General features: G+C 41.1%; 1 protein-coding gene across 2 annotated transcripts in view; it reads right to left on the bottom strand.

Annotated features, from left to right (window-relative positions):
• Positions 1-18035, bottom strand: part of Uaca (uveal autoantigen with coiled-coil domains and ankyrin repeats) — an 87571-nt gene that overhangs the window by 11802 nt on the left and 57734 nt on the right. For both annotated transcript variants that reach the window (XM_027414837.2, XM_027414838.2), the window contains exons 6-14: positions 16246-16316; positions 16039-16145; positions 12815-12996; positions 10991-11028; positions 8041-8109; positions 5967-6074; positions 4068-4100; positions 3238-3336; positions 342-378 (exon numbers count right to left, since the gene is read on the bottom strand). In XM_027414837.2, the coding sequence (XP_027270638.1) occupies positions 342-378; positions 3238-3336; positions 4068-4100; positions 5967-6074; positions 8041-8109; positions 10991-11028; positions 12815-12996; positions 16039-16145; positions 16246-16316 (744 nt within the window). The remainder of the gene's footprint in view (positions 1-341; positions 379-3237; positions 3337-4067; positions 4101-5966; positions 6075-8040; positions 8110-10990; positions 11029-12814; positions 12997-16038; positions 16146-16245; positions 16317-18035) is intronic.

Here is an 18035-nt window from a genome sequence, read left to right as displayed (position 1 = left end):
TTTCCATTAAAAAATAATAATAAATCCTGAGATGGAGAGATGGCTTAATGGTTTAAAGAACTGGCTGCTTTTCCAGAGGATCCAGGTTTGATTCCCTGTACCCTCATGGCTGCTCACAACCATCCGTAAACTTCATCTCCAGGGACTCCAAGCCCTCCCTCTTCTGGGCTCTTGAGCACTGCATGCAGGACCTCTGTGCCACATTTCACTTTGGAGGCCAAGTGCTCATCTGAGCTAACCTGCTAGGGTGTAACATGGAGACGGTGGCTGACACTGGCCAGTAGCAGCACCATGTATAGGGAGGTACAGCTATCACTGTTTGCCCATGTGTTCATACTTACGATTACTGGAGTAACTTCCAGGTACTGAATGGTCACTCTGAAATCAGAAGTGCAAATTAAAATGTTTTAGGTGTACATGGTCCCAGTTTGTCACAAGCGCTATTTTAATTCTAAAGAGTCCCATCCTTGAAAACACCTTTGGATATGCCTTGCTCCTGTGGAGTGCTGCTCCAGCTGAGCCTAAAAGGGACAGAGAGCTAGCAACAGTTAGGGTCAGTGGGAGGAAGCACTTTAACAAACTCAGTCAAGAGCTTCAAGGGAAATCTGCACTGCTTTGAACACAAGAAGAATGAGCTGCAAATGAACCGAAACTTCGATGCCTCCCATTTGCTACTGCTGTGCCTGGGAGGGAAGGAAGTGGCCACAATCACAGCAAGGACTCATTTCCCTTCCCACAGCTGGGACTGACTCGGGGGTATTGGAATCCCTTCTTCTCAGAGCTGTTGAGGTGTAGACTACTGCTGTTGCCAAGTTAAACCAGGGCAAAGGCCTGCACATGGCAGAATGCCATCAGTGAGGAAAATGCTTCGACACCCTGGGTTAACACGCACTTGGGCTGTCCATTTCCCAAGTGAGGATGTCCACAGACTAGTGTAGAGGCAAAAATATGATAGATACTCCCAGGGTCAGGATGTGTCAGCTCCAACAGCTCAATGCCAACCTTCAGCTTAGGGGCGTGGCAAACAGCCCAGTATTTGACACCTAAGTTAACATCACCTACAGCCTGCTGTTTCACAACTAAACTAACTCACCTCTGATGTCAGTGCTCTACATGCAGGGTGAAGCACATGTAAGCATAGGTAAGCATTTAATACTAGAGCCTATAATCAGTCACTATGTGGACTTACATGTGCTTATGGCAGGAGGACACAATATATACAGGAGCTTTAATCTTTTCTTAATTTCTCAATTACAACATAAAACTAGCTTCATTCTAGAGAGCCCAGGCTTCCCCCAATTTTTAACAAGATAAATACCTCCACATAATTTTGACATGCAATCTTTAGTAATATCATGGACACTCACAGATTCTCAGATCTCTCACAGGACGGAGTACAGAGCATGGCTTGGACGATGTACACCCTCCCACATATTCTAACTAATTTCTAGATTATTCATAATGTCCAGCAGAAGGTAAATGCCATGGAAATAGCTGGTGTACGGATTTACTTTGGGAAAATAACAAGAAGAAATGCATCTGTACATGTTCAATAGGAAAAATTTCCCATTACTTCTTATTTACTGTCTTTAATTTATGGATGCAGAGCTTAGGAACATGGATATGGAGATTTACTATAAATAATGAGACCTGGATTAAAAGGCTAATTTCATAAAAACATGTAAGTACGCCCTGGGATTTTCTGTTTGCTTTAAAAAATTTGCCTGTGTAAAAATTCTTCACAATGAATTTGCACTGACTGAGGAAAATGTCCCCATTGTTGTGGTGGGAAAGTGACTAAACAGGACATATATATATATATAACATGATCACACCCACTGAAGGAGGAAATTATGCAGAGGAAATAAAAGGCCTTGGTCATGTGCTCATTAACACTAAGAATTATACTACCTACTTTTAGCTCAACTATGATTTTTATTTAAAAAATAAATAAATATAGCAGTTATGAGCATTCATTGCTCTTCCAGAGGGTCCAGCTTTGATTCCCAGCACCCACACTGGCAGCTCACAACTGTGTGTAACTCCAGTCCCAGGAAATCCAGAGCTCTCTTCTGACATCTGTGGGTCCCTGGTATATGGTGCACAGGTATGGGTGCAGGCAAAACACCATACACATTTTTTATAAGTACAATTTTTATAAAAAATACATACTGGTTTTGAGATAAGAAAAATAACTTAATTTCCTTTAGTTTATCATAGCCTTATTTAAAATTCTAAATTTGACACATTTGTCTAAAGCTACAGAAAAATGCGATTTTCTGAGACATCTTCAATTTACCTCCTAGAACTAAATAATAAATAGCATCCAAATCTCAGGTATCAGGCTCTAATGAACATGTAAGCACCCTAGGGTAGTGAAGAGTACAGCAGGGAAGCTCAAAGATGCCTGGTTCAAACCCTGGCTCTGTCATTTCCCATATGTAAGCCCCTGATGGGGAAACCTCTGTCCAAAACCCTCCAAGTACAGGCAAAAATGAAGCCTTCGCATGGGGATTACACTGGTATCAATGCATGCATGTTGCACAGAGCAGCTCCCCACCTACAGCCAAAGCTTTGAAAACACCGCCTACTGCTCAATTTCTCAGCCAACCTTAAAATGTCATCCACAAATGTGGACAAAAATAGAAGGTGACATCATCAGCTTATTCTTAAGCTTATAAAGCTGTGTTTCTATAAAACCTTCGAAGGGTTCATACAATTTACTCAAGTATCCCAATATTACCTGTGCAGTGCAATGACCTTCCACATGCGCACCTCTGTCTAATCACAACCCAGATCAAAACAGAGAAGATTACAGCAGCCTGGGCGGCATCGGCAGGCTCTCCTGCAGCAAGAGAACCCTACTCCACAGAGCTTCCTAGGAGCTGTGGGCATTACTGCTCACTTACATCTTATTTCCCTATTTATAGTCACACCACTATAAGTTCAAGGGTTAAAACAATATATAAGGTTTTGAAAAAGTACAAATCAACACTGAAGAAAGTTAGGGAAGAGTGTCTGGAAAGGAACTAAATGTCATCTATATGCCATTGGCTAAAATGCTCTTACCTAGCCTACTAAGTCTATGAAGTTAGGGAAAGATACCCCAGCTCTGCCAAAGTGGCCACAAGCTCAGGGACTTCAGGTAAAGAGTGGATTTATAATTGAAGTTCAATTCTGACACCAGACCCCTTCCCACTACCCATTGTAAAGAAGAATAATTTAATCTTTCTGTACCTCCAAATACTTAAATCTACTTTTCAGAGCCTCAATGGTTCTTATGCTTTCTTCATGTTGCTTTTCCTTAGCTGCCAAAAGGGACTTCAGCTTTTCTCTCTGAAACGTGAAGGAAAAATAAATTGGTCCTGTGTTTAAGAAGGGGTAAACATGTACTTTGAAAATGTGAACTGGAAATATGCTGGGGACTGGCTGGAGGGAGTCTTCAATCTGGTGGACTTTAACTATTAGCAGAGTTTCTAATTTATAGAAATAGACCAACAAAATGCAACTCTACAAGCAATATTGTTAAAACATTTGTAATTTCATTGCTGTTTTTTTGCTTTTTTTTGTTTTTGAAATTTCATTGTTTTAAATCAGTATTTTCAGACATCTTCTTTATAATTAAAATAGTTTGTTTCCTTAACAAGTTTCATGAAAACTACATTCAAAACAGTCTTCCAGCCATACACAGCTTCTGTATTCCATTTACAATTTTTACTTTAGTAATTAAGATGTTGTTGTAAAAACATGCAGATGAAAGCATTACACTGTTTCATTAGCCAGACCAAAGGCTAATGTAGAGTTCTGTATGTGAAGGTCTACATGTAAAATGTCTATATGTCATGTTTGTATGTAAAGTTCCATGTGCAAAGTCAATACATAAGTCCATATTATTTAGGTCTACATGTAACGTCTGTATATAAAGTCTATACTATGTCAAGTTCTATACTTAAAGTCTATACTATAGAGTCCAGAAATAGTGTTCATGTCTACCTTGAATTGTCACTTTAGTCCTACCTTCCATTTACAAGACATCTGTAGGCTTTAAAACAAAATGTAGCACCTACCTCACTTTCCAGATCATCAGCAACCATTACTTCCTAAGGTTAAGAAGAAGAAATGTATTTTAATTCTTGAACATTTTCCTTGAAGAGCATGAGCTTAGAAAATATCTTCAGAATGTGTGGTGCATGTCTCTAAGGTTGGGGACAAGGATGTGAGGAGGTATGACTCTGGGCAACAGGTCTGTCCTGTGAGCTGTCATTAATTCTACTCACTAACTGCAAAAACATTTTGATTCTTGAGTCAAGAATCTACCAGACTCACGCGCTCTTCCTCCTCCATCAACAATCTTCAGTCCTTGTGCTGACTTCCGTCACTCTCATCTCTCTTTCTGGGAGACCAATTAACTCAGATGCTCTCCCACCTCTGACTTTTCATACTTGCTAAGTCCTTACCTTTCCCTAGATTATGGGACATTTTCCCAGTTTTATTTTTGGAATAGAATGTTCCTTTTTCAAAACATCCTATTTTTAACTCATAGATAAAACATCCTCTTGTCTTATGGATAATACTAACAGTGGACGATCTGGAGTTTTATTTTTGGATTTCCTTTCCCTGCATAATCCATTGCTTCTGTGTTTCTCGGTTGTCTACTTGGTATCGACATCCTGGGGCTGGGGATCTCTTAGGATATCTAACACTTTGGTTTTTCCTCAATTCAAGAATGAATGGAGAACTCAGGAGCTGTACATCTGAATGTGACAAAGTGGCTTCAATGCAAGATGATGTGATTGGCCTACCAGCTAAGTGCTCCTAGGTTCAGCATCTAAAATCCACTGCAGGAGTAGAGAACTTGGGATCTGAAAGGACAACCATGGCGTACCTCTTTGCATGAACAAAAGCATCACTTCAGCCTTCACCATGACAACTCATCCTGGATGAGACACGCACTCAAAGATCCTCAGCTAAACTGGACTACAAGTATTTTCTCCTTCCAGTCTAAAAATAATGATTTATGGGCTTTCTTACATTTATGGACATTTTTTACATTTGAAATTTCTTATACATCCATCTGTATTTTATTTTTAATTCCATGTATTTTGTGTTTGTGTGAACATATGTGCACATGAGTGCAGATGCCTGTGGAGGATGTCAGATCCCCTGGAGCTGGGGTTACAGGTGGTTGTAGACACCTGGGTGTGGATGCTGAGAACTGAACCCAGGCCCTCTGTAAGAGAAGCACATCCTCTAACTGCTGAGTCACCTCTCTGGACCACACATTCAACTTCGTACACACCAGAGGATGCACCCACATGTCACTGCTTCTGAGATTCTGCTTGGAACAATGGCCCTGACCTACCTCCTCACTCCATCTGGCTTGTACAAAACTCAATGAAGCATGGTCTCCCACAAGAAGGCCCTCAGGTACAGCAGCCCATGGTGATCTGTCCTCTCAACTAAATACCCACTGTCAGCCTGCCAACTCTCCAATGCTACTTCACACGTATAACATTAAATGTTTGAAGGGAAGAGCTTAGCCCCAATAAGATTAAGACACCCAAAAAGGGCTACCACCCAATTTCACCTCCTTTTTTCTGTGCATTTTATGTGAAGAGATGGGCCACAGGCAAAGATTGACTGTGGATGATTGTTACAGGTGGTAAAATAGCTTTGGATTTTCTTTTTTTTAATTCAGACTGTTGGAGGTCTCCCCTGACTGCCCTCTTCAGACCCCCATCCCTGTGAAAGTCCACCAAGGGTCAGCTCCTTCCCCTGAGATGCTCAAGACCACACCCACTCCACCTGCCATGTGGTTCTCCCTGTAGTTTCTTCTCTTCCCCTGGGACCACCTGGGAATGCTTTACTCAGATTAAAACCTAGACTTTAATTCAGCCTGATCTGATTTATTGCATCAGCAGAGAGTCTTAATATTGGGGTAAAGAAAGTTATCACAGACTATTTACCTCATTCAGCTGTAACTGTAAGCCATTGACTTTATCCAGGAGTATTTTTTGCTCTTGCTGAATTTTCCTCAACCTCTCTCTCAAATCTTCATTTTCAATCTCTAGATCCTTTAATAATAAAAAAATAACAATAGATCAACATAACAGAGCAATGACACAGGAAGTCTTTGAAAGTACATTGCTGTCACATATGGATATGCATCGAGAAAACAGTTTTAAGTTTAAATGATACAAATATTTTTTTGTGGGGGCTGAAGAGATGGCTCAACAGTTGAGTGTTTTTTGTTCTTGCAGAGGATTTGAATTAGGTTCCTAGCACCCATGTTGGGCAGACAATACCTGCAACTCCAGACTAGGGGAATCTGAGATCTTCTGGCCTCCATGGGCACCCACATTTAAATGCACGCACGCGCGCGCACACACACACACACACACACACACATATGCACGCACACACAAAGTAAATAAAATTGAAAGAATCTTTTCTTTTCTTTTCTTTCTTTTTTTTTTCCCCAAGCTTTCTGTGCATTTTGTTTTGTTGGCTATGCTGGGTTCCAAGCCCAGGGTCCTGCACATGCCCTGCCACAAGCCACATACCTCGCTTACAATATAATAATTTCAACAACTTTCACATGATTGAGAAATCTAAAAACCAACAGTAATATCACTGCTATAATAGCTGATAAGTGCAAGTAAAACAAACACATAATTGTCACTGTGATAAATGAAAACTGGAAGCCACTTATGGAAACAAAATAGCAGAAGGATATGTACTTTTAGCTTTTGATTAAGAATTCCCAAACTTACAAGAACATTCCAGTTCTTTTCCTAAACTGATACTTGGTGGCTGTAATAAAACATTATAATCTCCTATATGAGGGTTCGGTTCACAGTTTTTAGTTTTTAGTTTTATGTGTGTGCAGGAGCACCCCCCCCCACACACACACACACACTCACACCTGACAAGTGCAATTCCCCCCAGATGCCAGAAGAAGGCACTGGGTCCCCAAGAGCTGGAGGTACAGGAGGCTGTGAGCCACCTTTCATGGGTACTGGGAACTGAACTCAGGTTCCCTGCAAATGCAGTATGTGCTCCTAACTGCTGAGCCATCTCTCCACTTGCTCTCAAAGCCCTTTTTTGGAGATAGGGTCTTGCTCTATAGCCCAGATTAGCCTTGAACTCGTGACAATCTTTGTGCTCCAGTTTCCCAAATGCTGGTAATACAGTCATAAGCCACCATATCTAGTTGTAGTCTACTTTCTTAATGCTGCACAACAAAGTAAAAGCCCAAACAAAATGCTCTCATTATATCATTCTGAAAGCAGCTATTCAATTTAGTTCAGCAGTGGTTCAATCAAGGAAACTAATTAAGGTTCTTTCTCCAATATAAACCATATAATAATTCCTCCTGGTAACTTGAACAAACATGACATGAAACAGTAGTTAGTTGAGTGGAATTATTTTTCTTAACCAAAACAAATACTACATTAAGTTCAGGCTTTATTTCCTTGACATTAGTGGCTCTTAATTTTCTAAAATGAACATAAATGCATGGTTTATTTGATGATGATAAATTAAATCATACATAATTGTTTTCAATGTTATAGGACTTAATTATATAACATTCATAAGAAAAGTCAATTCCTAAGGAAGGCTCTGGTGAGAAACTGGCCACAGACCACAGCAAGCTTTCCTAATGCCCCACACATCTCACCGTTATCTTGTTTATTCTCTTCTTCCACTATATACAACATTCAGATCACTGTCCTTCTTGAGTTAAATTTATTTCATTTAATTTATTTAATGGATGTGGGGTTGGAGGGAGGGAGGAGGGAGGAAGGGAGGGAGGGGGAGGAAGGGAAGGAGGAAGGGAAGGAGGGAGGGAGGGAAACACCAAGGCACATATGTGGAGGTCACTTGCTGAAGGTGGGCATTCTCCTTCCGTTACTCAGGACCTAGGAATTAACTCAGAACACCATACTTGGCAGCAAGTTCCTGTATGTGTTGAGCCCTCTTGTGGGCCCCATAATGCTGTGTAAGGCAGGCAATATAAGCTTGCTTTTCCCTTTTTACCTGAAAGCTGTGATGCTCCCTCTGACTTGACTTCATGTTTCCTTCATCTTGAGTGTGCGATAAGTTCCGCTTCAGTAAAACATTAAGAGAACACAGGTTAGGATATATAAAGTGACATAAAGTACATTTTCTCTTAATGTAGTGGTTCTCAACCTTCCTGATGACGTAAGCCTTTAATACAGTTCCTCATGCTGTGGTGACCCCCAAACACAAAATTATTTTTGTTGTTACTTCATAACTGTAATTAATGTTGCTACCGTGTGCATCATAATGTAAATATCTGACATTCGATCCCTGTAAAATGGATGTTCAACTCCTAAGTTAAGAACCCTGTCTTAAAGGGTATTTATACCTATCAGTGACTTTCAGTTCTTCCAACGTTACATTTCCCCATCCACACCACAAGGTGGCAGTGTTTCCACTTAAACCCCCTCAAATGGAACACTTCAGAGACAACAGGATTAAGTAAATCAGAATTTTAAACTTCTACTAAGGATGCATTTTAACTAAAGACACAAACGTTTAAAATGGAAAATATAAAAAACAGTCCTTCTATAAATCGCTACCCACCGCCCAAAGGAAGAAACTCATTTAAAAAACGTTTGTGGAGGGAGAGGAAATCATGCTAAGTTTGAAAGACAGTGTGGGCTTCTTTACTCTCTGAGCATGGCTGGAACAAAGAAAGCCTCAAGAAGCCAGTGAAGGGGCAGGCAGACAATGGTGCAGCTAAGTTCCACAAAGAACTCCACAGAACCAAGCTGGGTATGCGCCTGCTTCTGTACACCTGCTGCTTTGAAACTCTATTCCAGTTTAGAGATGTGCTTTAACAAAAACAGCAGCAGCCGACAAGAGGACAAATAATCTGCCTACTGTTCACCCGCATCCATCTTTAAATAGGCACAACGGCTAATCCAGAAAAGCCATTTCGCTGTTCTTGGGCTCTTTTCATTTTTTAAAGCTACTAGTTCAATTCTCCAAGGTGTTTTTGTTTTGTTTTTTGTATTTTCTATTACTGGTTTGAGTTTTGGTTAATCGAGTTTTAAATCATCCTTTGACCATAGATCTGGTTGGAGAGTTAGAAAGCGGGGTTCCATCACAGAGGCAGGCACTGCAGCCATAATTTGGTTGGCACTATTTTCCCAGCTTCATTCAGCTAACGCCACCTGACACCTCTCCATTGAACCATCTCTTCCTCCTTTCCTCCCTAACCCTCACATCTTCTGCTCTCACCCTGTCAGGCTCATACATCCCTTAAGACTCAGGACCTTCCAGGCACCTCTGGCTCCCTGAGGTGGTACTGCACACTGACTGGGAACTTCCATCCTGCCTCCTGCTGGCCAAGTCCTCTGACAAGATACATCCAATGTCCTGACCATGCATCTGGTCTCTTCACACCTGTCTCACAGCTCATGCTCTTTGCATCTTTCCCCCTCTTCACAGCTTTTCCTCCCAGAACTGCCATGGCAGTGTCCTCCTCTGCTTACTGTGCCTCTCAGTTACTCACCAGAGTGCTCCATGAGGTCAGGGACTCAGCACACCACACCTCCCTCAGCACTTAGAATTGCAACTGGCAACCTATACGCATTCAGGTGAGCCACTCTGCCTCTGACAACTACATTTGGGCTCTCTGGCACTAGACACACGGCTCTCAGCAAAGAACCTATCCAATCGACAACTGATCTCTATAAATATATCCGATAAATCAAGGAAACATGGGATTTGGAGCTCCATTTGTCTTACTGTTCCCAGCAAAATATTGACTCCTTGCATTCACTTAAGTAATTCCTACAACATGGACAGAGTTTCATTACCATACTGATAATCAATAACACTTTATCTTAAATAGATGTGCATTTCAGAACTCCACTCCAGCTTTTCTGGGAAGCAGAGAAGACTGAAAACAGTTCCTCCAGACAGAAACATTATCAACAGACAAGAGCCATGCATGGGTGCATACCGAACCTCTGATGGAGTGAATGGAGCACACTGCAGCTGCAGCATGGCCTGCAGATGGTGGGAGAGGTAGAAGGATGGATGGTGCAATGAGCATGAAGATGCTAGGAAAGTACCTGGTTCCTTCCTCCTCAGAGTTTGGAAATGGCCAGATGCCCCCACAAGAGCAAAGTGAGGGGCCTGGAAGGGAGCAGCCAGCAGAAGAGGGATCTACCCCCAGCAGAAGAGGGGACTGCCAGCACTATCTTTGGAGCCGGGTGTCATGAACCAAACCCCACTCTGACTTGGAGAGACAAGAAGACTGTGTTAAGACTTTCACTCAAACCAGGACACGGAGGGAGGGGGGTCACTTGAGATTTGTTAAAATTAGTACCAAGTAAAGTGTTTTGGGTATCATGTTATTTTTTTTTAAATTAGCCAAGACCTTGATTAAATGTATACAGAAAAGACACCAAAAAGAAATAAAACCTTCAATGGTAGTATTGAAATCACAACATATAACCAGTTTTGAAGTGTTTCCAGCAGGGTGTGTTGGTACATGCCTGTAATCCAACATTCAGGGGAGGCTGAGACCGAAGAACAGCAAGACCAAGGACAGCCTAGGCTACACAGCAAGATACTTGTCTCCAAACACAAAAACAAATCCCCATTTTTCTTCATTTCGTATTTCATTGGGAGAATATTCTATTTAACAATATGATCAGCTCTGTTGTTCACACCAAAATCCACTGAAGAATCTCAATAAGGATGTATGAGGCCCCACTTAGGACATGACATCCTACTGGAAACCGTCACTTCCCTTGTCTGAAGCTGAGTGACACAGTATTTTTAACAGGATCTCATGCTCTGAGACCTACTCCATGGGCACTGACTACTTGAGGTAGACAACATGTGACTAAACTCAAAAACCCCACATGGAGCCACTAACCAGTTTAAAGGAAGACATCAGTGAAAGGGTTGGATAAAATTGTTTTTAAAAATTAAAATAAAGGTGCACCTGTTGCAAAGGCAGTCCTTTCCTCCAAAGTTCTCTCCCTAAGGATTTAAAGAGAAAACCTATGAGACAGGGCATAACTTAGAAGGCATTCCCCAACTGCACCACCAGGGTCTCTTAGGCAAACGGCATTCCCCAACTGCACCATTGAGACAACATCCAGTTTTCCTTTACAGCTTCAGTTTTCCTTTAAAGCTTGCTATTTTTTAGTTTACTCCCAAAATGTATGTTTAAAACAGTAGTGAAGTAGTCTGTTTTGCCTACCAAATTAGCAAAGATTTTTTAAATGATGATATTCAGATAAATAGAAAGGTAACTTATCAACATATGCAAATTTTAAATAAATATGCATATCCTGTAATTTAATAATTCAAATTGTAAGGAATAATCTTTTTTAAGATTTATTTTTTTATTTATAACTATGTGTGGTAGGGCACATACATACAGAGCCCACAGAGGCCAACAGATCCCCTGGAGCTGGAGTGACAGGCAGTTGTGAACCAGGAACTGAATTCAGGTCCTCTGGAAGAGCAGCAAGTGCTCTTAACTGCTGAGCCATCTCTCCAGCCCCCCAAGGACTGACCTAGGTGATTATAAAATATGTAAAATCATTTACATACACACTAGTAAAAAACTAACATAAGCACCACCGATCTAAAGCTGCTTTGCTATGTTAAAATTAAATAAATGGAATTCTGTACATCAATAAAAATTATGCTGCAAAAAATTTATGCAGGAACAGTCTTCCAAAAGCTAAGGTCCAGTTCAGAACTCAGATGGCATTCATGCCATTTTACAGCTGAGAAACAGCCAGGCATTGGTGGTGCACGCCTTTAATCCCAGCACTTGGGAGGCAGAGGCAGAGGCAGGCAGATATCTGTGAGATCGAGCCCAGCCTGGTCTACAGAGAGAGTTCCAGCACAGCCTCCAAAGCTACACAAAGAAACCCTGTCTCAAAAAACAAGAGAGAGACAGACAGACAGACAGACAGACAGACAGACAGACAGAGAGGGAAAGAGAGAGAGAGAGACAGAGGGAGGGGGGAGAGGGAGAGGGAAACAGACTGGAATGGGTAGGCTTTAAAACATTCATGGAGGTTCCCCAGCTGGGTTGGTCTGTAGTCCTAGCTTTTTCCTAAGAATCAGACACACATTTGGCATGTGCCAGATGAGTATTTTAACTATACTGATACTTTCTTCAAAAAATGTTTTTTTGACAGTCTAGGGCTAGAAAGGTGGCTCTGTAGTTAAGAGCAAACTTAGTTCTTACAGAGGAACCAAGTTCAGATCCCAGCACTCACACTGGTATCCCACAACTGCCTGTAACTCCAGCTCCAGGGGATCTGATGTGCTCATTTAGCCTCCATGGGCAACTGCACTAATGTACATACCTCCCCACCCCCACCCCAGACATAGATATATACACAGAAATTAAAACAACAACAACAACAACCACCTTAAGGTCTGTATGGGGCTAGCCTAGTGCATATGAGTTCCACAGTGGCCAGGGCTACATATCTCAAAGCAAAGAAATAAAAATCTTGGTTAATATAAAAGTTAATCATCTCATTCCTCCTTACTAAAACATTAGCACAGGCAGTTTTCTTTTTTTTTTTAAGTTTTATTACAATATTAGTAAGACAGTCCTGTTGCTGCTTCCTCAGCTTGAGTTAATCCACAGTGATCAGGGTAGGCTAAAGAATCGACACCCTCCTCTGGCCTCCACAGGTACCTACACTCACATGCATGAACCAGTACTTAGACATACATAATTAAAAACTTCAAACATTTTTAAAAACTTATGTCCCTTATAGAAACCTGCTGGCACCTTTGTTGGTGTTTTCTGACGCTGTCTTCAGTAGATTCAGGATGTCCAGATTGTCACCAATTCTCGCATAGTAAGAACTGTCATGGCCAAGGGCATCCAGCAATGTCACATCAGCCCCATTTTTAACCAGAACTTCTACAGCATCTCTGCAACCATATTCACAACCCAGCATGAGAGCTGTCCTGAAAGCAGATAGAAAAATCAAGACTTTGTGGAAATTCCATGGAATATTCCAGAAGTACTCTGCTAGGAAAGTCCCCCTTTAAAAGGGCAGATTCAACCTCAAGAAGTTACATTTCATATAGATTTAGATATTACTTTACCTTTTTATATTTTTATTCATTAAATTTCTAAAACAAAAATCCTATTGCTTTGTGTTTAGTAGTAGAGAGAGAAATCTAACCTCTTTTTCTGCTATTTGTCTGCCTCAAACTCACTGTGTAGTGAGAATGATCCTGGACTCTACTCCAGTGCTGGGCTTATAAGTATGCACACAACTGCCTTTCCATCATCTCACACACTTTAACTATGTCAACCACTAAATTAACCTAGTTTATCCCAGTTCTTCAGTGCCCTATAAATAAGTCTTCCCTTCAAAAATCTTCCCTACTCCAGTTGTTACCCAATTTGCTCAAAGCCCAACTGTTCATATGCTTCTGGTGAACTAACTACATCACACAAACTTTCCCTACAAACCCCTCCCCCAGTGGAGGGAAGCAGACTCTGCTCTTGATGTCCTGTTTAAGGGAGCCCTCCCTGCTGGGGACATAGCCTGGTTGCAGGGTACTTGCCCAGCATGAACAAGGCCTGAGTTTGATTCCTCAGTACCCATAGGCAGGGCTGTATATGCCTGTGATCCCAGCACACAGGAGATGAGGGCCTGAGATCAAAAGACCAAGGTCATTCTTATCTTCATGGCAAGTGTGGGGCTAGCCTGGGATACATGAGACCCAGTCTTAAGTAAGTAAAAAAGCAAATAAATAAAACAGTAGTGCTAGGATGAAAGACCCTTGCTTCCTCGCACATAGGCCTTTCAGGACACCTCACTAGTAATGGACTTCTTTCTCTTCTGTATCAACCATTGGCACATGAGCTTCACTGTGTCTACAAAGAACAGTCATGTGGCAATATAACTGAGTTCTCAGGGAGGGTCAGGAGGATCCGAGACACCATCTTGTTAAATCTATGCTTACCACCGAGGGAACTGACACGTGATGAAATACTGACTGATCCACATCTAATAAAATGACTGATTCTGTATCTACCAAAATGATTGATCCTATATCTACTAATGTGACTTATCCTACATATACTAAAGCAACTGATCCTACACCTAACTAAAGGACTAACCCTGTATCCACTAAAGTGATTGGCCCTATACCCACCAAGTGACTGGTACTATATCCAATAAAGTGACTGATCCCATATCCTACAGTGACTTACCCCTTATCTCCACTAGCATAACTTATCCCATATCTGACTCCTGTTTCAACTGTGAATACTGGATATCTTCACCTTGTTTTTCTACACATGCTCTCTTCTGTAGCCATGCCCCCTCCGTGGTTGCTATCATAAATGTCTATAATAAGAGATTAATAGTTTTATTACATTAAAAACACTAAAGATAAAACAAGAAGAGAAAATTGAACAGTATTAAAAACTGTATTTCTAAAATATCCACTACCAAGCTTATACAAATACACTGCACCTCGCCTCACTTTGGGGTGAATGTCCAACAAAAGCAAAGTGCTTTAAGAGCTATAAGATCAATAAAAATATCAAGCATATTAATGGGGTCAGTGTGGTCACCCTTCTTAAATCATAAATTTAACTTTAAAACCAAATCTCCTTAGTCATTCTTGGAACCAGAGTGTAATATCTGAAGAGATGCCACTTTCTTGATCACACTGGTGACTTCAGAATGTCCTTATTTGAAATATGTGAAAATAAAGGAGACTAGCAGATGGAGGGAGGGCAGGGAGCCATGGCAGAATGTGATCAACAGATAACATATGCTTATATGAAGATGCCCTTATGTAACACAGTACCATGTGCAAGGAGTATACACCATGAGAATTTTAGGAAATATTTCAAAAAGAAATATCTGAATAATAAAAATTCAAGGTAAAAACTCTGACACCTAAATACAATTTTATTATACCTGTCTACTTCCAATGAGTTACAAACAACAGGATGCATGTTTAGAAGAATAAAATTTAGCAAAAGGGCACTTGTTAATAATTATAAAAGCTCAGAAATTTTGGTTATAAAATATCATAACAAACTTATTGGGGCAATATTTTCCAGTTACTTGTCAATAGAGACTTAGTGACCAAAATCATCACACTTCTAGTGTAGGCAAGCATTATGAGACAATTATGAATAGAAATTACTAGACTATGTCAACTGAAATAGCATTAAATACAGGAGTATCAGTGAAGGGACTCTGTCCTGGTTAACTTTGATTGACAACTGAGCCAGCCTAGAGTCATTTGAGAAGAGAAGCCTCAGCTGAGGAATTACCTAGATCAGATCGACCTGCAGTCATATCTGTGGGGATTTTCTTGATTATTAATTAGTGTAGGAGGGCCCAGTCCACTGTGGGCAGCACCATCCCTAGGCAGGTGGGTTTGGTCTGTACATAAAAACTAGTTGAGCATATGGGTGCGAGGTAACCAGCAAGTCAAGTTCCTCCATGGTCTCTGCTTCAAGTTCCTGGCTTGGATTCCCTCAATGACAGACTGTGTCCAGTAGACTAACATGAAGCCATCCTTCTCTCCCCCAACGTGCTTTTGGTCAGAGCACTCTATCCCAGCAACAGAAAGGAAACCATAACAAGTACTTAAGGGCAAAGTGAACACAGACCTGGAGGCAATACTGCTGATTCCACTAAGGAGAAACTCCGAGAAAAACCCAAAGTGATTCATGTCAAATTCAGGGTACCCTGCTTTAATCTCAAGATAATCTCTCATGTAAAGATACAGACTGTGGATATATTTTTTAAATTGTCTTTATTTGTACCTATTATATTAAAGTCCTTTAGACATTTTTAAATAGCCAGGGTAGGATTCCTTTTTTCCTAGTTTTCAGAGGCAAATACGGGCCCTAGTTGCCACTTTTCCTCAGCATTCATTCAAGGACAGAAATCGGGATGGGAAGACCAGGTTATAGCAACAGTGTCAGAGACTTCCAGCTGCTACAATGAACCACCATAAAAGATTTACCTGTTTTGCTTGTCTCTGGAATTGATATCTGCCCCTCTGTCTATCAGCAACTGACAAATTGTCGGCCTACACATCTGTGTCGCTAGAACAAGAGGTGTCCGTCCATCCTAACAACAAGAAAAACCAAGTGACCTTAAAGCAACAAGTCTTCCAGAATGTGAGTGTTACAATGCATGGGTTGAAATGAGAACAAACCAACCAACTTACTATATCTTTGGCATTCACGGAGGCCCCATGGTCACAAAGCAGCTGGATGCTAGATGGACAATCTGCCATTGCTTAAAGAAACAAAGGGACAATGACAAAGAGTGAACATCTGCTGACACTCGGTGCTTTCCTGGGCTTATGTGAGGCACTCTAAAGCCTTCACTTTTCAAGCTACCAAGCTCCACATCATTCACTCTCCGCTTAGCATGGCAGACATCCATTTTCTATCTTAAAATGGAGCAAAGAGGATGTTTGTATAATAGTTAAATTATTTATTTGCTTTGCAAACTATATCATTCTGTATACAAATAAGAGAGAGGAAAAGGAGATGAATGAGAAATTAAAATGTTGTAAAAGTATCAAAATTGGAAAAGGAAAAGAAACTGAAATTAAGCTACTAAAAAAAAAAAAATGGAAGGGAATAGAGATGGCTCAGTGTTTAAGACCACTTGTTCCCAGGGGTGTGACACCTCTTCTGGCCTCCATGGGCACCTGCACACATGTGATATTCACTTACACATACACACACACACACACACACACACACACACACACACACACACACACACACACACACACACACACACACACACACACACAAATATTTTTTTAAAGCTGAAAGAAATTAAAAGTTTAAAACAGACCTCCTTAACCTATACAAAAATTCCCTATATATGAAAAAGACAGAGACAAATGTCTTCTCCCCTTGGCCTTCTTGGAGATTATAGAGTTTTAAAGCCTGGAGAAAACAAGTAGGTGACCTTGTGTTTTCAAAATTATTTAAATTCTAACTCTAATGACACCAAAATAACAATGCACACACCCTAGACACTGAGTATAATTCTTAAAATATGAGGTTTCTAGTAACTGCCTTTTGAAAGTATTATGCATGGCATGGATATAAAATCTAGTGCCAACACCCCCAAATAAAAAATGGCTTCCCCATCAGTTTCTGAACCAACCTGCTATGGCAAATTATAACTGCCTGCACAGGTATGGGCTTCCCACTTCTCCCTAACACCTCTCTCTCTCTCTCTCACTCTCTCTCTCTCTCTCTCTCTCTCTCTCTCTCTGTCTCTCTGTCTCTCTGTCTGTCTCTCTGTCTCTGTCTCTCTCTCTCTCTCTCTCTCTCTCTCTCTCTCTCTCTCTCTCTCTCTCCTCCCTTCCTCCCTCTCCCTCCCTTCCCCCCTCTCCTCCTGGCCAAGAGGCACCTGTATTATTATTTCTCCTCAACCTGTCAGTTTCTACCAAACTGACCAGCCAATAAATAACTGGCTGAATGAATCTTTTTTTTCTTCAAGATTTTATTTTTACTTTACTTTTATTTGCATGTGTATGGGGAGGGGGGTGGACATGGGAGAATGATGAGCACTTGCATGCAGTCCCTACAGAGGCCAGAAGAAGACATAAGATTCCCTGGACATGTTGTTACAGGTATTTGTAAGCTACCCAACATGGATGCTGGGAATTGTACTCAGGTCCTCTGCATGAACAGCAAGCACTCAATTTCTAAGCCATTTCACCAGCCTCTGAATGATTCTTCTACAGCTGCAAATTTGTAAATTTCAATTTTGTTTGTTTTGTTTTTTGAGACAGGGTTTCTCTGTGTAGCCCTGGCTGCCCTGGAACTCTCTCTGCAGATCAATCTGGTTTCAGACTCAGAAAGATCTCCTGCCTCTGCCTCCCAAGTTCTGGGATTAGAGGTGTGCACCACGACCCACCCCCCCCCACCCCCAGAACATAAACTTTACCACCACCCAGCACATAAACCTCAATTGTAAGTACACAAA

This window comes from Cricetulus griseus, chromosome 4, assembly GCF_003668045.3.
Source record: "Cricetulus griseus strain 17A/GY chromosome 4, alternate assembly CriGri-PICRH-1.0, whole genome shotgun sequence".
NCBI lineage: Eukaryota > Metazoa > Chordata > Mammalia > Rodentia > Cricetidae > Cricetulus > Cricetulus griseus.
Note: the sequence above shows the minus strand (reverse complement) of the source record. Positions and strands in the feature narration are given on the sequence as shown.